General features: G+C 41.3%; 2 protein-coding genes across 3 annotated transcripts in view; one reads left to right on the top strand and one right to left on the bottom strand.

Moving 5' to 3' along the window:
• Window positions 1-3291, bottom strand: part of ccdc102a (coiled-coil domain containing 102A) — a 124062-nt gene extending 120771 nt beyond the window's left edge. Inside the window, exon 1 of one of the 2 annotated variants that reach the window (XM_080730817.1) lies at window positions 3180-3291. The gene's annotated coding sequence lies outside the window, so the exon portion shown is untranslated. The remainder of the gene's footprint in view (window positions 1-3179) is intronic. The other variant, XM_080730818.1, reaches the window with a different exon arrangement.
• A 5870-nt stretch (window positions 3292-9161) lies between these two features.
• Window positions 9162-22523, top strand: LOC308289107 (ERO1-like protein alpha). Its single transcript, XM_080730672.1, has 15 exons — window positions 9162-9349; window positions 11229-11348; window positions 13120-13203; window positions 13992-14033; window positions 15205-15287; window positions 16301-16374; window positions 16624-16744; window positions 17435-17490; window positions 17696-17722; window positions 18097-18189; window positions 18284-18530; window positions 18933-19002; window positions 19822-19908; window positions 20228-20364; window positions 20613-22523. Exons 1-15 carry the CDS (start codon window positions 9260-9262, stop codon window positions 20671-20673), a joined length of 1392 nt encoding a protein of 463 aa, XP_080586798.1. The 5' UTR covers window positions 9162-9259; the 3' UTR covers window positions 20674-22523.
• Window positions 22524-22924: the final 401 nt, after the last annotated feature.

The raw sequence follows: 22924 nt of genomic DNA, 5'->3' as shown, positions 1-22924 counted from the left end.
TAAATCACACTCATTAAGTGTTTCCCTCAGCTAATGTGTCTATCACCGCTAAACGGTCAACAACACAGTTGAGGCTGATGCCACAAAACCATACATAAATGAACATAATTAGACCCATGTATAGAATTTGTTATTTGTTTGTTAGAATTTGTTATCATTAGATAATTAGGAGATAACACTGGGGCCATTCTGGGACCAAAATAAGGGTAAACTAGACGGGTCTCGGAACCACTATTAGAATATACCATAACTTGTACAAATAATTATAACAAATATTTGCTGAATCTCATCAGAATCATTTTCTCAGTGTCAGTGTGACAGAGTCCAGGGACACGGGACTGTCAGTGTGTGGCATTCTGGTGTGTGGATGACTCACACAGCTCAGAGCAGGATGAAGTAAATCATTCGGAGACCCCATGCTGGCGGCAACTTGACTTTTCAGCCCTTTGAGACGCCGCAGTCAGTCAGAGCGAACGTGGGCAAAGGTCAGCAAAGGAGAGGGAGAGAATGGGAGAGGAGGAGAAAGAGAGAGAGAGAGCGAGAGAACAGAAAGAATGAAAGAAAACATAGAGGAAGAGGGGGTGGTTAAACTGAAACAAAAAAAACAGGCTCGAGACAGAGGGGTTACAAGAGAAAGATATGGTAGGCACAGAGGGCAACACGAGCCAGGCAAATGAAAGATGGGGAAAATTGTCCAAACGAAAGGGGGATGTTGAAAGAAAAGTAAACACAGCCAGAAGAGGGTGTTGAGTGTGTGTGTGTGTGTGTGTGTGTGTGTGTGTGTGTGTGTGTGTGTGTGTGTGTGTGTGTGTGTGTGTGTGGGGCGTGCGTGGATGGAATGTGGTTAGTGATTGGAGGTACACTGTCAGTTTGGCACACAGGCTAGGGGCTACATACCAATTCATTCTGATTGCACCAAAACAAATAAGAGGGCATTTTCCAGCTGGAAACAGACCAACAGACCCTTTCAGTTTAATGGGCAGATATGGAACATTACACTCACTGTTTAAGCTGCCACCGACCAGACTGGTGTACTTTGGTGTGGCATGTAATGCAATGAAATAGGTTGTGTGCAGAGAGAGAGAGAGAGAGAGAGAGAGAGAGAGAGAGAGAGAGAGAGAGAGAGAGAGAGAGAGAGAGAGAGAGATGCAAAGGAGAAACAAGAAGATTGATGGATTGGATATTCATAAGGTGATGGGAGAGAGTGATCAGGTGGGATAGAGACTGATGTCTGGGTAGAAGGAGAGTGGGGTCTTGTTAACATTGAGCAAAGGAGAGCTCATGGAAGTGGGCATCATGGCCTAAGAGTTGAGTGTGAGAGAGAAACATAGGCTGTTGTTATTCATTCCACACAGGAAGACAGACAAAGGACGGCAGCTCTCGGACTGCCAGAGACATGGTCTACAGTACACAGTAGAGTCTAAGAATAGAGTTCATTTAACAATGAGAGTTTACAAATGGAACTAAATGGACCTGTAAGGGTGGTAGTCTGAGACAGATCGGACAATAAGCTCATCACAGTTGATGTGGGCATGCAAAGGGCATGCAAAGTACAACCACAAACAACACACACACACACACACACACACACACACACACACACACACACACACGCACACACACACGCACAAACTAACCATGATATCAGGTCTACTCAAGCACTTGCAGGGCACAGGCAGATGGGCCCCGTTGTTCTTCCCCTTCCAAAACTCTTTGTTTCCATGACAACCACACACAGAAGTCATCCCTCAGTGCCTGTGCCATGTGCACATGTGTGTTTGTGTGCGAGAGATGGATATTCTATTCAGCACCGAGGGCCAACGCAACAACACACTGAATTCGATTAAATTGACGACAGAGTGAAACGGAGTACCCGAGAACAAGAGAAAACACAGACAGCTTTATGGCCGTGCGGTGCGTGCTGGTTGTGTCTGCAGTCTGAGCTGATCAACGTAGCAGCGAAGAGTAGGAGGAAGACATATGTTGGCCGTTATGAAAGATCTCCCAAACACTTAATCTCTCCAGCACTGAACAGGTTGCATTTGGCAACAATACAGAGATACACAGAGGGACTTCCCCCATGACTCCATCCATAGGCAGGGTCTCTTCACAGTCAGTCTTCTAATATGTTATTGTCTTCTGCAGTACTTCATATGTCAAGAGATTATCTTGTCTTTTTTGGGGGATGCAGGCAGGCACCGGCATGCAGTTGCATTCTCCGACTGCTTGGATTCCATTTCAACATAATCATCATTATTAATATTATGCAGATCCTGTGTGTGTGTGTGTGTGTGTGCGTGCGTGCGTGCGTGCGTGCGTGCGTGCGTGCGTGCGTGCGCGTGTGTGTGTGTGTGTGTGTGTGTGTGAGATTCAAGTGTAGGCTATAGTTCCAATGACCATGGAGATGACACACGCACGCGCGCGCACGCACGCACGCACACACACAGTCACACACACGCGCACACACACACACACACACACACACACTTTGCATGTCACAGAGGTCATCCCAGGGCCAGAGAGATATGTGTCGGTGTGGTAGATTCAAGGTTATTGGTTATAATTGTATGTAGTTTTCAAATTCACACCATAGCCTACATGTTATAATCTTTATATCCACAGCAGCATCTCTATAGGTCGTTCACTTCTAGATATCAGTTGTTGCTTGCTAAATCAATCAGACACTTGCAAAAAAATCGACATGCTAAGAATACTAACTTCAAGGTAAACTAAAAGCAAAAAACGTGCCTTTTGCAATAATCCATCCAGAGACATCATTGACAAAGCAATAAAAGTAACGGTCTATGAAGTTCACATCATACCGCACTATATTATACTTTTCAGGTATAAATTATGATATTATAAAACATACATTAACCACTTTAGCCCTATTTTATACCTAGGCGATTTGAAAATAGCCGAGCTACAAGCTCACGACGCGTTGTGAGCTTGTAGATCTACTATTTTCAAACATTTAGTACTTTTTACCACTATGGACACGGGTACAAGAAAATAAAGAAGCAGACATGGTTTCCTTGCATGAAATCCTGCCGTGTTGGGTCCTCTGTCATTTGACACCAGTGTTGCAAAGCAGGCTTTGTGGAATTGTGGTGGTGAAACTATCAGCAAAGCTTTAAAATAATCAACAACAATAAAATACAACACTGGAATATACATACCATGCACTGTGTACGAATCGAGACTGGAAAAATCTCCGATCCCTCCAGGAAATGTCTTTTAGAAGAGCAGATATTCCGTTTTTTTCCCAGCCAACCCTCGCCCGGGTTCCCTTTCCTAGTAGGCAAAGGCTACAGGATTTTTTCCCCGGGATTCGCAGCATCTCTAGCAGGAGGGAGTGGGAAGGAAAGGGGCGGGTCTCTGCCGAACAGCCAGCCCATCCAAGCATGCATGCACCCAGGGGCGTCAAAAGGGGTAGGAAAGTGGGACTGAGTTACTGGGGCCCAAGGTGGAGGGGCCCTAGTAACTTTATCTATTGAAAAATGTAGATCTGCTATTTTTGAAAAGTTGTGAAAATGTGTGAAAATCTTTGAATACCGGTATATGTATTTTTTAAGAAAACATTTCTTACTCAAATTTTGCTTCTGGGGGTCCCTGGAACTAAATATTTTGAGATCGGGGTCCGTGGCCAAATACATATCATCTTGGGGGTCCTTGACATAGGTTTCTTGCACACATTTTCACGATTTTTCAAAAATAGCAGATCTACAAGCTCACAGCGCGGCACTCACAGCGCGGCACTCGAGCTTGTATATCTGCTATTTTTCAATTAACATTCATGGGGGGCCCGCAGTGAATCCTTGTACCCAGGGCCCAGAATTTGGTGTGACGCCCCTGCATGCACCAGAGAGTAGCTCTGGTCCATACGATTAGAAGGAGTTCTCCTTAATGCTATGGGACCGGTGAGCCCTTGTGCTCACTGCCGCGGTAGCCCAGGCTGCTCAGCCTCTCGTCTGTAGTAAAATAAATAAAGTAAACTTTCGCTACTCACCAAAACAAATACGGTTCTAAGATGTTGAAAGCCTACTTTCCTTAGTGGGAACACTCGGAGCCCCCCAACTCACATCTAAAATGCACGTTTTAGCCAGAAAAGAAAATATTTCACTGGATGTTTTAGCTACTCCACACCGCCCTCTACAGGTCTTGTCAATAAAAAAATCCTTTGACCTGAGTTTGCCTTCCGGTGAAACATTTTCTTTTATGGCAAAAAAGTGTATTTTAGACGTGAGGTGGGGGGCTCAAAGTGTTGCCACTAAGGAAACTAGGCTTTCAACTATCTAAAGCTTTATTTATTTTTTTGTGAGTAGCGAAACGGACTAATGGTATTTGTTTTATTTTTTTTTACTACAGACGAAAAGCCTTTCCTGCGGCGCAAGGAATCATCCGTGACATAGCGTTAAGGAGAACTCCTTCTAACGCTGAACCAGAGCTACAGACCATAGACTGTACAGACCAGAGACCACCTAGCCTGGTTGTTCCCCACACCGCAACGCGACCCCCTGGCGGTGTGAAAGAGGCTGGCACCGCCAGGCTACAGACTATACAGAGCACCGGCTCTGGCACATGATGCACCAGCCTGGAAGCCTATCCAAGTAGCAGTGATGTTTACTAGGTTTTCAATGTAATGGGTCCCGGGACCCACAGGTGGTCATTCAAATGGGTCCCAGAAAATTTTTATGAGTCCTCAATATAAAGTTTACGCGCGCAAAATGGCGTCGGACATCGGTGGAATCAAAACATTGACGTTTCTATCGCCTGTTTAAGACTTTCTACGTGGATTTTATTTGTGTTAACGTAGGGTAAAGTAGGATGCTTTCACCCATGAACAATGGTGGTGTCTGTGGACATTTTTTTTTCTTTTACCACAACGCGGTAAATAATTTTAACATGGACTCCAGTGGAGGCGCATCCCCGGGACCCCAGGACCATGACATGAATGAGTCCCTGGGCGACTTGAATGAGTTTTTGATGCGGGAAGCGCATGTAATGACATCACTGTAGTAGGCCAACTAGAAGTTTACATTTGAGCCTATCTATCAGTCAGGGGCGTAGCCAGGAATTAAATTTTGGTAGGCGAAATGCCAGCCCCCCCCCCCTCCCCCCAAGGTTATAATTAAAACACTATTCCAGTATATTCAGTGTAAGGGCTAGTTATTTTCAAAAAGCACAGTATGGCGCATTACAAACAAGGCGAACATTGCTCCCAAATAGTGACATAGGCCTATTTCAACTTGTGATTACAACACTAGCTAAATTAGTTCAAAGTAAACTTGTGTCCCTAAAATACATGGCTCACAACAACATGCGGCGGGGCTTGAGCTTGAAAATATCGATAATTTTGAGAGTGAACTACTCCTTTAATGAAATACATTTTATTTTTTATTTAAGGCCCATTCCCACTGGGCCAGATAACAGATAAAAAAAACTCTTTCTTTAGATATGTTTCCATTCAAAGTGGATGGTAGATACAGATAAAAAAAATATATATCTACCATGCACAGATATTTGCCACAGGTACTTTTATCTGTGGTAGATATTATAGATATATTTTTTATCTGTTATCTGGCCCAGTGGGAATGGGCCTTACATTTATGGAAGAGGCTTGCTTAATGAGTTTTAATATGCTACAGCTGGAGAGACAACAAGATGTCAATTCTTAATCCAGCAGTGCTGGATTTAAACAACACAATGATCACGTATTGTGTTTGGAAGCTGTTTACCTACTACATTAAGGACTTTATTCATTTGGAACAGAGGATATCCTACAGGTAGGAGGAAAGCAGAATGGACTTTGTTCAGTGTGTTATTGTCTCTGTTGTTGCGACTTGAGTTAAATAGCCCGGCAGCCCAAATTTACATATCTCTAAAAGGGTAACACCAGTGGCGTAACAACATTGTGATAGGCCCTGGTGCAGATATTTGTTGTGGGCCCCCCAACCCACCCCACCCCTATATACACAAGCGCAAGTGACATTTGAAATGTTTATTTATGTCCACATAAGCAGAAGTACAAGAATGTACAAAGGACATAAACAATATCATTGCAGTAAGCACTGGCGCCTAACTCTGTCCCCACTAGGGGGAGCACAAAGCTAGGAGACATTTGGCGCCGCATAGCGGCGCCGCAAAAAATTTTGTATTTCCGGTTATAAGGTCGGCCAAAATGGGTATTTTTGGGTATAAAGTCAACTAAAACGGGTTTCCTTAATTAAGTCATTTTCGGGTGTCTTTGGGGCTGCAGGGGAGGACCTGGATATGTTGCTTGGTGCGCACCTTTTTTTTAAATAGGCCTATAAACATGACCAGGGCTCTGACATGACCAAATAAATAGAACACTAGGTCTACAATGAAAGCCTTTCAGTGCTGCACATTAAATAGACACGACCCATCCTGACTGATTGACACACAGCTGACAGGTCTAGGCAGCTACTCAGCACCTAAACCCATTACCGTAATACTTGTTGCGGCCGCGCAGATGCATTCCACCGCCGAACGTCATTACCGTATTACCAAGTGTGGTCGCGCAGACAGATTTTTTTTTTCTTTTTTTTTTCCTCTTCCTTCATGGGCCCCTGTGTGTGTGGGCCCTGGTGCGGCTGTACCAGCTGCACCTCCATATTTACGCCACTGGGTAACACTTTCTCAATGGCCAGGCCGCCTACTAGTCAATGAATGGAACTGGTTGAGCGACATTCTATAGGCCTATGGTCCTCTCCACACTGTAGGCCTACTGCCCAGTCAGGCCTTTACACAATGGAAATAAGAGACTTTTTTTTTTTTTTTTTTTTTTTGGGGAGATTTTTTTTTTTTTTTTGCCAGATCATTTCTCAGTTGGTAGGCGGTCGCCTCGTTCACCTACCGCTGCCTATTGATTGATTGATTGAAGGCTTTATTAGAAGTTTGCATAGGAAAATGTACAGATTCATGACGGTACAGTTCACTGGTACAAGGTCTACTAAAAGGAGATCCATGAAAAGACTAAGCTTATTTCAACAGGAAACCATTAAAGTATCTCATATAACATTGAATGACAGACAAATAGAACACAGTACTATGCAGTAGATATGTAAAGAAAAAAAGAAAACAGTAGGTCTATACAATCAGTAAGTACAGTATATACAATATATACAAGGAAGGGGCAGGTAACAGTAAGTCTAAACAATCAGTATGTACAGTATATACAAGGAAGGGGCAGGGAGGGTAGGGTTGGGCTAGGTTTTTACCAGTTGTGAACGGCTGCTGCCTGTAAGTGGTTTTTTAGGGCAATTTTAAAGGATGCTAGTGATCCACACTCCTTTATGGCCTTCGGTAAGGCATTCCACATTTTTGTGGTGTAGCAGAAGAACGAGTTCGACCCTTTCTTTGAGTTGACTCTGGGTTGAACGTGATCTGTGGCACTGCCTCTGGTGTTGTAATTATGGACATCCTTAACGTTTATAAAGTATTTTGACAGGTACTTGGGTATCATAGTGGTGTAGTGTATCTTGTAGGCCTACACCAGGCCCATTGCAAGTTGCTGTACTCTGTCATCTACTCTGAGCCACCCCACTCTTAACTGGTGAGTAGCGGTGAGGTGAGTCTGATTGGGAAGGTTAAGCAGGACCCTAATTAGTTTATTTTGGGCTGTTTGGAGTTTAGTTTTTAGGGCTTGTGGGGCGTCACGATACCATACGTGGACTCCATAGTCAAAGAGGGGCTGGATTATTGCACCAGCTATGGTCTTCAGTGTGTTGAAGTTGACCATTGGGGCGATCCTCTGTAGGAAACGAGTTCGTTGGTTGATTTTTTGTATTACTTTTGAAGTCATCTTTTCGCTGGAAAGATTAGCTTCAAGGATACATCCTAAGTAGGAGATTTCGTTTTTTCGTGTTATGACCTTGTCACCCACTTTGATTGTGAAGTTCTCTACCTTTTTGAGGTTATGATTTGATCCAAAGAGGATGGACTCGGTTTTGCCCAGGTGAATTGATAATTTGTTGTCGTTAAGCCATGTGCAGATCTTACTCAGTTCAGAGTTAAGTGTCTTTTCAACCTGCAAGTGGTCCTTGCCCGAGACTAGGAGAGCCGAGTCATCCGCGAACAGGAACAGGTTGCAGTCGCAAGCAGATGCCATGTCGTTCACGTATATTAGGAACAACAGAGGTCCCAGTATGCTACCTTGGGGAACTCCACAGCTTACTGGGAGGGGGGGGGACAGGGCCCCTGCTATCAGTGGTTCTCAAACTTTTTTGTGTCAAGGAGTAAAAGAACCACATGGAACCAAATGGACCCTCAGAGGTCCTCTGAGTTAAATTAACATTGATTTTACAATATGAATTGGGGTCTCAGAGATAGAAATGGCATTAAAATGGGGCTCTGTATAAATGCATGTCAAACTGGGGGTCCTTGAAATGAAAATGTTTGGAATGGGAATCACTTAAAGCCGTACAAATCTTCTCTTACGGGGGTGACAGTGTGTGACAGAAGAAGCCTAAAAGACATATTGAAGAATTTGTGAACATGCAGTTACTACTCACTGCTGCTGGTGATTAATTTGAAGCCTTTAGCACCACCATGTGGTTATTTAGCATCAACGCATCATACACAAATACACAAAAGACGGGAGAGTGTTTTTTGCAGGTCTTTCAGTCCGAGTGTATCAAAAAAGCAACGGGGTCAAGCACCGTTGGTCCGACCAGTTTAACATTCACCAGGTTAGCATTCACCAGCGTCGGCAGGTTAGCATTTCACCAGGTTAGCAGCATTCACCATATAGTTTTACTGAGGTTAGGGTAGGGTTGAGTTAGGTTTAGGTGTATCTCCGTCCCCCCGAATTTCGTCACCTCCGCGCAACCAATCACAAGCTTCCGCTGTCTTAACCCAGTTGCTTTTTTGATAAACTCGAACTGAAAGACCTGCAAAAAAACACTCTCCCAAATACAGACACTGTAGTAGTAAATATGTAATAAACAAAAACACACGATGAACTCAGACGGAATAAAAAAACAAGAGCATCTGAATTGATTTAACGGCCACGCAATAACAATAAACCGACTACAAAGGGAGAGTTATCAACTTATCACTCATCGTCACGTATTTCACGTAGCCCATGCATTGCATGTGACACATCAGGAAGCAGATGACGCCAACAGAACGGATGCTTGTGTTTTTTTCGGGCAGTACTTTTGCTGCTTGTTTGGCCACCGCCTCGCATAGTGTGTGTTTGAATGGACTTCAAGTAGAACAGTCCTCTAAAAGCAGCATGAAGCTCCATGTGTTCTTGGTTGTGTCGGTCGCCATCATCGGGGTGTCAAGCAGCTCGGGATCTGCAGCACACAGGTGCTTTTGTAAGGTGAGTGGAACAAAGCTCCTGTCACTGAAGTCAAGTTACAGTAGCCTAGGTCATTAATTGTCTCTCAAACTTTAACACGTCAAGGTCTCCCCTTAACTCTGACAGTGTACAAATCTGGAACCAAATGGACCCGATTTGGTTCCATTTGTACACTGTCAGAGTTACAGAGTTACAGACAGCCCACAGGTGCTTTTGTAAGGTGAGTGGGTTACATTACAGTAGCCTAGTAGTAGCATATGTTACCCTAGAATGTCTGTGATCTTACACATGACACATTTGGGTATGTTCCAAATAAACAAATGTCATGATTGTGTAAAATCATAAATCATAATAGACATTCTAGGGCTAAACCATAATTAGATCATAAAATATCCATTTAAAGTTCACAAAAATAAGACAAGAGAATGCCCAAAATATGTTTGTAGATTTGCTGTATTGGAGAGAAGCAGATGAGGCAACAGTACAGAAAACCAAATGGTGGAGATCTCCCAAGTTTCTCTGACAAATAGTAGGCTACAATTGACAGGGATTTACATGTATAATGAATGACATGCAGTAGATGACAGCTCAGCCGTGGAGCCAGCTCATAGGTTAGTAGAGAACATGGCAGGATGAAGTCATCCTGGGGACGTTGGTATTCATCTGGAAATGGTCATTTGATATTGATCAATTAGGGTCAATATTCCAAGGTTGGGTTGTTTTAACTTGTTGACACTTTATACACTATTAGTAAACAGAGATATGGGTTCATTTCAAGGTAACATGGCGTTTGACTCCAGAGTTACAACAAACACAATGAATGTACCAATTTCATGACTTTGACATGATGAGTTTAGGTCAAATGTAATGTAGTAGCCTATGTCTACATCGGTGGTTTTCAACCCTTTTCATATCAGGGTCCATAATTCAGCATCTGAGCCACGGACCACCATTTGATATGATTTAGCCTCGTTATCGTTGGATAAGATTTTGTCCACAATTCCATGCTGTATTGATGCGGTTGTGGCAGAGATAACAGGCAAAATAAAATGTCTACATTCTCTGATTGTGTACGGGTCCATTTAGTTTCATTTTACACTCTCATAGGGGCCATTTGGTTACCAACTCTCCATCATTAAGATGGAAACCACATGGAACCCCCTCAAAGACCACTGGTGGTCCCCGGACCACTGGTTGAAAACCACTGGTCTACATAGGCTCTAACAACTTTAACATCTCTGTCTATGTTGGAGGAGGAGGACGACTCAGGTGAAATTTATTCTTGCCAAGGCTTTTTGTTTGTATTACTGTTTGTTTGGTAGACTGTGTTGAGCCAGATTTACACAAGGCTGACAATTAAATGCCATGTCTGGTTTGACTACTCCTGTACACTAATTGATGACGTTTTAAACAATACGTTAATAGTAATAAATAAGTACTAGTAATAAACTCAACATTAAAATAACATAGGAACTCATCCAACGACACTCTAGATAGGCTAAACTAAACGTGCTATTACACTAGGCTACTGATAGTTTTCAATATGCTCGAACAGTTTTCATTTGTTGGTAATCCAGTAGGCCTATATTTTCTGAACACTGCGGAGTGGATCTTAATGAGCTTTGGATATAATAATAGACATAGTATAGGCCTACTTGTTATCATATGAAAGCTTCACTTTGATGTCCAACTAAACTGTGCTACTGTAGGCTATGTGTCATCATCGATATCATCAGAAGTGGTAGCAGTAGTAGTTGTAAGCTAGTAGTAGTGTAGTAGGCTAATAGTTGTTCTATTAGTAGCAAGGCAATGTTGCAGTTGCATTATAGAGTACAAACTGAGTATAGTTTTTGCACATTAAAGACAAGATAAACTGTAGGTTATATCTTACTTATTTCAGGTCACAGGTAACCTTGATGATTGCGCTTGTGATGTTGAGACCATCGATGGCTTCAACAATGACCGTCTTTACCCCAAACTTCAGAAACTGCTGGAGTCTGACTATTTCAGATTCTATAAGGTAGGTCTACTCTAATACATACCGACACAAACACGCACACATTAATTCCTTAACTGTTAACTTTAAGCGAGTAGCCTACTAGAAAATGTATTCACTCTCCAGGATTTTCCTGACCATGGGTCCTTAACATTACAAAATTCTACAGGGGGGCCGCACATTTTTTGATGTCATAGGAACATTTTCTTTCTTTATTGAATGTCTGAAAAATACACATTAAAATAAATCCAAGATCATTAGCAAAGTGCTGTCAAACAAATCTATGAAGCCATCAAAGCTGCAACTTCACTTGGAGACATCCCATAAGCACTTAAAATAAAGAACAGTGGAATACTTGCAAGCTAGTCTCAAATCTCTCAACGGTCAACAGACATTGATAAGAGAATCAGCTCAATTTGGTGAGCTTATCAAGTTGCATGGAAGAAATAGAAAGTTTAATATGAAACCCAATTTTATATAATATATGTAGTTTCCTCTTCCTCTTTCCTCCTTGCTCTTAATTGAGGATACACACAGAACTCAAACATGTTTATTTACAGTTATATTGTGGAATATACTGTATATCCTGGATACAATTACACAGCACTCGTTGAACGTTGCAATAGTAGCAACACACACACACACACACACACACACACACACACACACACACACACACACACACACACACACACACAGTGCTATGTTCTACCTGTCACGCGGACGCGGTATAGGCAGTATGCTGTGAAGACATTGAAAAAAAAGAGTATGCCCTCGTGAACCTTTCAAAGTAGTGTATCTGATAGGCATTATGCACTGGCGTATGCGCTGGCCACACAAATAGCTGCAGATCATAGATTATAATATGCCCTCAAAAAAGTCTAGAACACACCACTGCAGTGCACGTGCGCACACACACACACACACACACACACACACACACACACACACACACACACACACACACACACACACACACACACACACACACACACACACACACACTTAAAAAATAATACACAATGACACATTGCTAGTCACCTTAACTTTACATTTAATACATTTGTTGTGCATCTGTTATTATCACGATTCTTATTATTGTAGTCCACTTGCCAGAATCTGAACCCTGGCATATTGAGTACAGTAAGGTTTTATGTTAGAAATGTTGAGTATGGGTCCCCAGCATGTAGAAACTACCGGATGCTAACTTGCATATGTTGAGCAATTTTCATAATTTGCATAATTCAATTTATTTAGCATAATCCCCCATAATAATGGATAATATGTCAAAAACTGATTGGCCGATTTGAACAATATTAGAGTGGTTTTGGGGGTTATTGAGGATGCTGAATCCATTTTTGACATTTTCTAAATTCAAAATTGCCGTTTTAAACCGGAAATGGCCATATACCAACTGGAAAATCAACAAAAAAGTATCAAAATCACCCACTTTAAGTTGGTATAAGGCCATTTCCGGTTTAAAACAGCCATTTTGAATTTAGAAAATGGATTCAGCATCCTCAATAACCCCCAAAACCACTCTAATATTGTTCAAATCGGCGAATCAGTTTTTGACATATTATCCATTATTATGGGGGATTATGCTAAATAAATCGAATTATGCAAATTATGAAAATTGCTCAACATATGCAAGTTAGCATCCGGCAGTTTCTACATGCTGGGGACCCATACTCAACATTTCTAACATAAAACCTTACTGTACTCAATATGTCCGGGTTCACAATGGGGCTCTATGGGCTGGCAAGTAGACTATTGTGGTTGTTTTTGTTTATAGGCAAACCTGAATAAACCCTGTCCATTCTGGACAGACAACAGCCACTGTGGTCTGAGGGATTGTGCTGTGAAGCCCTGCTTGCCTGTGAGTTCATTTCACAAACCTTCCAGCATTACGAATAGCTTATTACAATGCTCTTCTTTTTGTGCACTATGAGACATTACACATTTTTTTTTCTTCTTTCTTTTTTTTTTTCTTTTTTTTTTGTTTAACCTGATGGAAAAGTTATATGCAGAAGCTTCTATCATCAACGACTTTCAACCTGGTGTCCCTATTTCGGGCATGTCATTGTAGGCAAAACCTGCGTCACATCATGACCTGTGAACTAGGGCATTCACGAATAGTGATTTTTAGTATTCAAATTATTCGACCTCAAAGTATTCGAATAGTCGAATATTCGACAGGACTGGCCAAACTGTCAAATACTAAGTAAGCAAGAGGCAAACATTGTGGAAATAGCCGATCTACATGCTCACAACGCCTCGCGTTGCGAGGCATTGTGAGCATGTAGATCTGCTATTTTCACAATATTTAGTATCTGTGGAAGCGAGTCACATTAATACCTACAATTCCAAGTGCTTGTCAGGGTGGGGGTCCCCAGTTCAAATATGTTTATTTTGGGGGTCACGGCCTAAAAAGGTTTGAGAACCCCTGGTATAGAGCATTAACATATTCATCCACCAGGGGCATTGACAACTCATTCTTATGACTTCCTATCTAGCCAAGTTTTATAAACTATATAAGAGAAAACAATAAAAAAAAAAACTTGTAATTTGACTATTTTCGCTGAACGATATAATGAAATGTAGATCAGTGGTGGTTAATCAAAGCTCTTTTCACATCAGCTCTGTCAAAACTCTTGTGTTTCACAGAATGAAGTTCCTGAAGGAATGAGATCCTCCGGTCACAACAAGGTGAATTCACTGCACTTTTGTTGATAATGATGATTGATGTTACATGTCACACAACCTTAGTTTACCAAAGTGCTGCTCGGGTAAAAGCAAAATGCATCAAAAACTAAGAACATAAAAGCGTAACATGTATACACAGGAGACACAAAAACAATGTATACAGAGGGAGGCCACGTTAAATAGAAGTTTAACAGGAATTGTATATTGAGCACCGTGTAGGCTAAATGCAAACATTTGAGAACAGATGCTGTTAACACTTATGTTGCAATGATTTTTTCCGGCCAATGTCCCGCGTTGCCATGGTTACCATAGACTTCCATGTAATTGTGCAAGTGTGTAAAAAGTGCACGCCCATGCCTAGATGATGCACCACGTGTGTGCCCACTGTTCACAGCTTTCAAACAAAAAAATCCGCTTGGAAATCCGTTCAGGCATTCATGATTTATGGGCCATTATGTTTTCTTCAGATGTAAACAAACATGGCTGCCATGTTTGAAAGAATGGGTTGGTATGGGGGTTAAACATGCAATTTCGCGATCGCGATCATGCCTAATACATTTCTGGAGGTCCAAAAAAATTTTGGACCTCAACTCGGGGTTGGCACCATATGTGTTAAGCCAAAGAGAAAAGGTGAGTTCTAAGGACTTCAAAATCTCAATTGACTGAGCAGATCTTATATGAGGGGGAAGACTATTCCACAGCTCTGGGCCGCCATTTTGAGTGTTATGGTCGCTGCTGGCACAGCGAGGGGGCAGCAGACCTCACAGCTCTGGGTGGATTATGGTGCTGTATAAATTCAGCCATACATGTGGGGGGCCAGACCATTGAGACTTAAAAGCAAATAACAAAAGCTTAAAATCAATTCTATATTTAACCGGGAGCCAATGCAGTGAGGCCAGAACCAGAGTGACGTGGTCGAATTTTGGGGTACCTGTGAGAAGGCGAGCAGTACAGAGTACAGAGTGGTAAATGCCATAGTATAGTGCATTGCAATAATCCAGCCTAAATGAAAGGAAGGCATGGACCACTATTTCAAATTGTGTGTGTGTGTGTGTGTGTGTGTGTGTGTGTGTGTGTGTGTGTGTGTGTGTGTGTGTGTGTGTGTGTGTGTGTGTGTGTGTGTGTGTGTGTGTGTGTGTGTGTGTGTGTGTGTGTGTGTGTGTGTGTGTTACAGTATTCAGCTGAGGCCAATAAGCAGATGGATGACTGTGACTGTGAGAAGGCGGAGGAGCTGGGAGCGGTCGATTCCTCCCTCAGGTGTGATTGGTGGTTTAATCATGAGTCATTTAGAGGGCATGTACTGTAAGGTGCCCTCCACACTAGGCGCGGTTGCCGTCGGGGCACCCGCTAGGATCAGCAGTGGCCGCACCGCAGTGAGACACAAACACACTCGCTCAGTGAGTAAACGCCGTGCAGTATTTCACAAAGATGAACACAATCCATCTCTCACCGCCCGCGTACACATGCACAAACGAGCATGCTCGCGGTGGATTTCACGGTACCGCGCCCGCTCGCCACGTCGCCCCCAAAACTTCGCTGCGCGGCCGAAAAAGCCGCCCGCCTCTCATTGAAAATGAATTGCTAGGAGGCGGTGACCGCGCCTAGTGTGGAGGGCACCTAAGTCTTGCTTGAAGACACATACAAGAAATATACAGTATACAGTTTTTTTAATTAATGAGAAAACCTCCAAAGTCCAAATGTATGGAAAGTAACTTTAACTGGTGCTTACAGGATAATATGTATAGGAGCATCAATGTAAGGAATACCCGTTTCGTTTAATGGCTACAGATGTACTGTGTACCGATCTGCATGATTTTTGGACAACATCTGTAACAGGGCCTGACATCCCGCGCGCGCACACACACACACACACACACACACACACACACACACACACACACACACACACACACACACACACACACACACACACACCTGGTTAAACATGTTGCCTCATGCTAGATGCAGAATAGATAAGCCTCATGCTAGATGCAGAATAGATAGTAGATACACCATAAAAATGCTAATATACAGCATACGATTTGTGAAAGTGACAAACGGGCTTCACAGTTATGTTAGGTGTGTTCATATGCTAATGGTGATGCGATTTCAGATCAATTGCTCCAGCCACTGAGGAGAAACGCTGTGACAGACACTCAGACAGACAGACAGACATTTGGAAAATTAGATGTTTGATATGTATCGTCTACCGTGGAAAGAACCGAGTCGCGTAGTATGCATCAGGTTTTATTCTGGTTCTGTCTCACCAGTGAAAAGACCAGAGAGGCTTTGCTGGAGTGGAACAAGCACGACGACGAGGCAGAGCGCTTCTGTGTGATTGATGGTAGGACACGTTTCATCTATTCATTTGTTCAATTAATTAGCCAGTTAAACCTTTAACCACATAATGGCCAAAGGGCACATTTTGTATTACTACTGTATTTAGAGAAATGTCCCACTTCTCATTGAATAGTACAGTGGAAAGTGCGCAGAAAGACATAGATCCATTCAGTGGTTCTGGTCTAATTAACTTCATTCATTCGATTCTGTAGATGAGACTGTGATCATTTGTGATCATGTTGTTGCATCACAGATGAGGAGTGTCCAGACTCTCAGTACGTTGACTTGCTGTTAAACCCTGAACGCTACACGGGCTACAAAGGACCAGATGCCTGGAAGATCTGGAACAGCATCTATGAGGAAAACTGCTTCAAGTAAAGTCAAGACTTCTTTATTTTGAGATTATTTATGAAGGTGTTTCTGTTTCAATCATTGTCAGTACAGTGTGAGGGAGGAAGAAGAGAAACTCAACGTGTTTCACAGGAAATAAAATAAAAATGGTTACAAAATAGTGCAAAAAATAGTATAAATCAAAATATACATGAAGGAATTATACTGTACTAGAGGTTCACCTACAGTATGTTGCACTGCTGATCTGACCAATATACCCATATATGGAGATCTCTGTATCTTTCAGTCCTTGTCCCTTTTATGCTCGCTGATTTGTTTGCACCTGGTGCTGTGATGATGGCACATTGAGGTTAGACAACACACTCCATATTTGGGCATAGTTGCATTGGGAACTCCTTATATGGTTATGGCTGAGTGATAGTGACATGAGTGTGGCGATGTGGTCTGGCTGACTGGTCGGTCCTTCTTTAATTCAACCTTAATATAAGAAGAAGAAGATGGATAATACAGAAATGTAGATAGTATATTTTTCTGCTTTAAAATAAACAAACAGAATAAGCATGAAGGTGACTTTTCTTTTTATATGGGTACCATTGTACTAAATGTGGTCATGGCTAGTGGTCAATAGAACTAACTTAATTTTAGTTTACATTGACTAAAAATAAAACTTTGGTTTGCTTTAATCAGATCTTGAACACATCTTTCCCCTGCAGACCTTATACTGTGAAGAGACCCCTAAATCCTGCTGCGTTCTACAGCAGTACAGAAGGTGAGGATTCATTACATGATGATGATAAAAAAAGCTTACAAAACATTATAACAATCCTTAATAAGATAACGATAAAATACAAATGAAAAAAGAACATTAAAGGACAATATATTAATAAACAAAAGGCATTATCTGACGTGTGTGTGTGTGTGTGTGTGTGTGTGTGTGTGTGTGTGTGTGTGTGTGTGTGTGTGTGTGTTTTCAGCAAGGATCTTCTACAGTTGGCTGGAAGGTAGGTTGATACAGAATAATGAATGCACTGTCATGCAAGAACAAACACAACAGTATAGCATATTGATATAGTGGTTTATTCACATTTTAATTTATGTTTTGAATTATTATAAATAGTAGCCTACCTACAGTAATGTTATTGTATACAGTGTTCAGATGGTGTTAAATGCTGTTACTGCACACTTCTGTCTTGTTGTAGTATATATCTTTCATGTCACTGTAACATTGCAGTTTTCCTCTTCGATAAATAAAAGTATAAACTTATCAGTGATCACATAATTATTACTAGGAAAACGTCACTTCTGTTGCATTTAATTGAGAATTACCACTACTTTATCCCACTTTCTTAATTCTCCACTCTCTGCTGTCCTCCAGGCCAGTGTGTGGAGAAGAGGGCTTTCTACAGACTCATCTCTGGCCTCCACACCAGCATCAATGTCCACCTGAGTGCCAGATATCTACTGGATGGTATACAAATTATGTTTCGGTTGAAAATCTGCACTTTAGTTTATTAGATCCTTTCATTAACTTTCCCGTTCCTCTCTCTCTCTCTTTCTCTCAGACAGCTGGTTTCAGAAGAAGTGGGGTCACAACATCTCAGAGTTCCAGCTGCGCTTTGACTCGGAGCTGACAAACAACGAGGGGCCCAAGAGGCTCCGCAACCTCTACTTCCTCTATCTGATTGAGCTGCGTGCCCTGGCCAAAGCCTTGCCCTTCTTCCAGCAGCCCTCCTTCAAGCTCTACACTGGCAGGCCAGAGGAGGACCGCAAGCACAAAGACATGCTCCTCAACATCCTTCAGGACGCCAAGTAAGCCTGGGCACAATATACAGTAGAAGGTGACTTTATGTGAAAAAAACTGTCTTATCTACAGTACATTGCATAATTCCTGAGTGTTAATTAAAAAGAAAACAGGGAGAAAAAGAGCTTTGACATTGGCTATTTTTCCACTATTTTTGAAATAGGACTTGTTATACATATACGTATACCGGTATATGCATTTTTGTAAGTGTGGATCCCGGGAACAACATTATCTTTTGGGTCTCAGCTGAAAACATTTGGGAACCCCTGTATTAACGTGTCCTTGAGCAAGACTCTGAGATCTTGCCTGCTTGGTTAATATGATCAGCTCGGAGTAATAATGTCAACTATGTAAACATGAAATGGAACAGTAGTTTATAATGAATTCTCTCTATCTCAACCTGCCCCCAGGTCTTTCCCTTTGCACTTTGATGAGACCTCTCTGTTTGCTGGAGACGAGGAGGAGGCTGCCAAGCTTAAGGTCTGTAACCACATTTGTCTTGTCTAAAGCGGAATTCTGAAGATGTAATAGTAAACCTGCTTTCAGAAGAAGCCACAGGGAGAGGGAGAGATTCAGTCATTGCTCATAAAATAGAACTTGGAAACACTTTGGGGCAAAAATCTGGTTCATACAAAGAATATATTTTGGAAAGAAAACAACAATGATTAACATTGACAAAGTACATGTCATGGACATAACAGTAATACACTCAGCACAAAAAGAAAGGAAACTTGACTTCGGTCCATTATATCTCCCCTTTAATAATATCATTTTTCTTTTTTTTTTTATATAATTTTTATTGTTGATTCGTCACCTTTACAACAAGGTACAGTTTGTAAGGATTTGGCATTTGTGGAAAGAGCAACACAGCCAAACGTGTCCCTCGGTTCATTGAATGATTGCACTCTCCCACAGTAATAAGGAAAAGAAAAAACAACACATATTGGCCATTTTTACACTTTGTTAATTTTAAGTTCAGTGTCAGGGAAGCCCAAAATGAGAGTAAATGCCAGCAGAACAATATATTGCAAGCCATTTTGGCAAAACTTTGGTCGGCGCTACCCACACGTTTGGCTGTGTAGCTCATGCCTCGAATGCCCGATGCTTACAAGCTGTACCTTGTTGGGAAGTACTACCTTGTTGGGAAGACAATACTATTGCTGATACAAGTGTTTTGCATTATGAGGTGAGGGCCTGAGGTCCAATGTACCATCACTGGATTATCTTTGTAACTATTTTCACTGCTGTTTTGTTTGTTTGTTTTTTTACTCAAACATGAATATGTGTGTGTGACCTCAGGAGGACATCAGGCTGACATTTAGGAACATTTCCAGGATCATGGACTGTGTGGGCTGCTTCAAGTGTCGACTATGGGGCCAGCTCCAGGTGAGTACTAGCTAAAGCCTGATATTTTGTTGTGCGCCGATCTACAAGCTCTCAACATCTCGTACTGCAACATGTTGTGAGCCTGTAGATCTGTGACTTTGAGCACACAAAAGAGTAGTTTATAAATTAAGCAAAAGAGTTGTTTATACATTATGCATTAAGTCCTTTGCAAAGACATGCATACATACTGTAGAAGAGTAAAATACATACATGTGATATTCTTTACAGGTAAATTTTAGCAAACCACCAATCGTTGCCCTTTTCACAATAATTTCTTAACTTTCTGTGTCATCTGTGTGTGTCTCTTGTTTCCTGTTAGACGCAAGGATTAGGCACAGCCTTGAAAATCCTATTTTCCAAACAACAAATTGAGGCTCTGTCCAAATCTAACATCCAATGGCCCACTTTCCAGCTTAGTCGCCAGGAGATCGTCTCCCTTTTTAATGCCTTTGGGAGGTAAGTCACATCATTTTACTAAGCACTGAGGTGACTAGCATGATATTCAAGTTTAACTCCAATACAATATCATTATGATAAATAGTCACTTTGCAGTTCTCAATTAAGTCAAAAGAAGCTAAAAACTGTATGGTGACACTATAAATGTGTCACCATTCTAGGAAACATTTAATTCTCAAAATGTTCAAGATTTGTGCACATCCATATAAATGACATTTAAAACGTCTATTCTTTAATGTATCTTCCAGGATATCAACCAGCATTAGAGAGTTGAAGAACTTCAGGTCCCTTCTAGGAGAGGTGCGGTGACGATGTAAAAGATATGTGACCATTAGTCTTCATGAGCATTCATGCAGAGAAAAATGGGGTAAATAGATGACTTTTCCCAATAGGGAAAATGTGTAACTTTTCTCAATGGGAAAATGTGTAGCTATCGTAGCCAGCACTGAATCATCCAAATTGGCTTGCTTTTATTGAAATGTGCTTTGCTATGCAAACAAGTAGTTAGTCAACCTACTTCCCAGGTGGCTGTCCCTGTTAAATGGCTCAGGAAATATTCTATAGTACAAAAACTGCTATCTATTGAAGTCTCAATAATATTGGTGGCACTTGTTTTGTTACAGTTTGTCAATTGAAACCTTTTTATTTGTTTGTAAATTAAAATGATGATGCTGTTTGTGAAATTAAAATAGGCTGACTGCAGACCTGTTCAACAGACTCTGGCAGCATGTTGCTTAATTGTACTATGATGATACTGTTTTCCATTTACTTGAATCTGAAGTTGAAACCTGCAATTTCTATGATGATTTGGACCTGCTTTTGTTCAACACGTATACTGGCTACTTCATATTGTGAAGTTTTTACTGTATTATCAGAGGCTCCCGGCATTATAGCCAACCATCCCAACATTCAAAATTCATTCAGAATCAGCTCATACAGTAGTACTATATAAATAAGGTCCTTCCCGCAGCTGGCCCTGTTTGAATATGACCCGAGGCTCTTTGCTGCATGTCATCTCATCTTTCTATAACGGCTTTCCTCTCTCACTTTCATAATGCTTTTTTTTTTTTTTTTTTTTTTTAAACAACAGCATGAACACCTAAATGTAGTCTCATGGCGGTTGGTAAAGGTTAAAGTCTCTAATAATATGAAAGGATATTATGGCAAGCAGGAGTTCTGACACGTAATCATTTTAACACGCTTATCAAGCTGTATCTTACTTGTGTTTCATTTCTGGTTGGTAGACTTAAGATTAAGAGTTTAGTTGACTATTGTGTTATAGGTTTGATTCATTTAAAAATGCATTTTTGTAGTTTGGGACACAATGGCAATAATTTAACATCTTGGCAGCCTCTGTAAGCCACTTTAAGTCAAGTTCATGTAATTCCATGTCCATGTGTCTGATAGAAAATGTGTTCATAATTGCTTTTCTTTCCTAGATTGAGTATACAGAGCTTTTTTTTTTTAACACCGGAGTTGGAGAGCTTCGCTGTACTTCCTCAAAATCTGAGCTGGTTGTCCAATATGTAAATGTAACCTGGAAACTGCTCTGCTACAGCTTTAGCATAACGTCGTTGTCGGGTGGAAACCTTGCATGTCCAAAACCGCTGGTTTTGCATTTTTCATTTTAAAAATGGTTTAAAACAGCTGATCTACAAGCACCGCGAGGCGTTGTGTGCTTGTAGATCAACTGTTTTCACTACTTTTGTGCGACAGCCTTGTATGAAGAAGCAGGGCTTTACTTCACGAAAAACATACAAATGTGAAACTTACGAGATACGAGGTTTCTGCCCGACAGTGACGATAAATGACACTACTAGGGCTATGCCCATGCTTGTTGGGAACACTTCCCATTTGGTTATGCAATGTCTGTACCTGATGTCACTCAGAGTACTTGAAGCATAATAATAATTTATTGATTTTATTATTATTTCTGAGGATTTTGTGATTTCATTTTGTTCTTTTGTGTAGTCCACTTCAGCCCATTTCTGTCTATACACTGTTTTTCTTTCTGGGAACGCCTATATGGGGTATTAAGAATTTAATGTTTAAGACTTGGAAGGCTTGATGTTACAAAAAATGTATGCAAGGTGAATAAGTCCAACAATAAATGTATTAAGAATTGAATGTCTTAAGACTTGAGTTGTCAAAATATGTGAACAGTGAATAAAAATATCTTAAGAACTGAATGTCTAAGATTGTGTGTCGACAAAATGTGTGTACACAGTGAATTAATGAAATAAAAGAGTATTTAGTGCAGTCTTGTCATAGTAGGCCTACTTTCTTCTTTCGTGTATCATTGTCCTTGATGATGTTCTTGTTACTTGTAGGAGAGGCCACATGAGGCTGTTGTCTTCTCCCCTGTCATAGTACTTTGAGGCCAGGCTATGATATCATCAGGGATATCCATATAAGTTAAAGAGGGTCTATTTGGTTACCAACTCTCCATCATTTAGTTGGGGACCACCACTCAAGGTCCATATGAGCAGAAGGGACACAGACTGACAGATGCTGTACAGTTGTCGAAAATTGATTGGTTGAATGTGGCAACACAGATTAT

Source organism: Nannobrachium achirus, assembly GCF_963921795.1.
Source record: "Nannobrachium achirus genome assembly, chromosome: 7".
NCBI classification, from domain to species: Eukaryota; Metazoa; Chordata; class Actinopteri; order Myctophiformes; family Myctophidae; genus Nannobrachium; species Nannobrachium achirus.
This window is presented reverse-complemented; position numbering and strand designations above follow the sequence as displayed.

What these genes read in the sequence shown, in the direction of transcription:
- LOC308289107 (XM_080730672.1), top strand. Translation starts at nt 9,260, where the DNA reads ATGAAGCTCCATGTGTTCTTGGTTGTGTCGGTCGCCATCATCGGGGTG. An exon ending in CACACAGGTGCTTTTGTAAG is followed by an intron (nt 9,350 to 11,228) that starts GTGAGTGGAACA and finishes TACTTATTTCAG; the next exon opens with GTCACAGGTAACCTTGATGA. An exon ending in ACTATTTCAGATTCTATAAG is followed by an intron (nt 11,349 to 13,119) that starts GTAGGTCTACTC and finishes TTTTGTTTATAG; the next exon opens with GCAAACCTGAATAAACCCTG.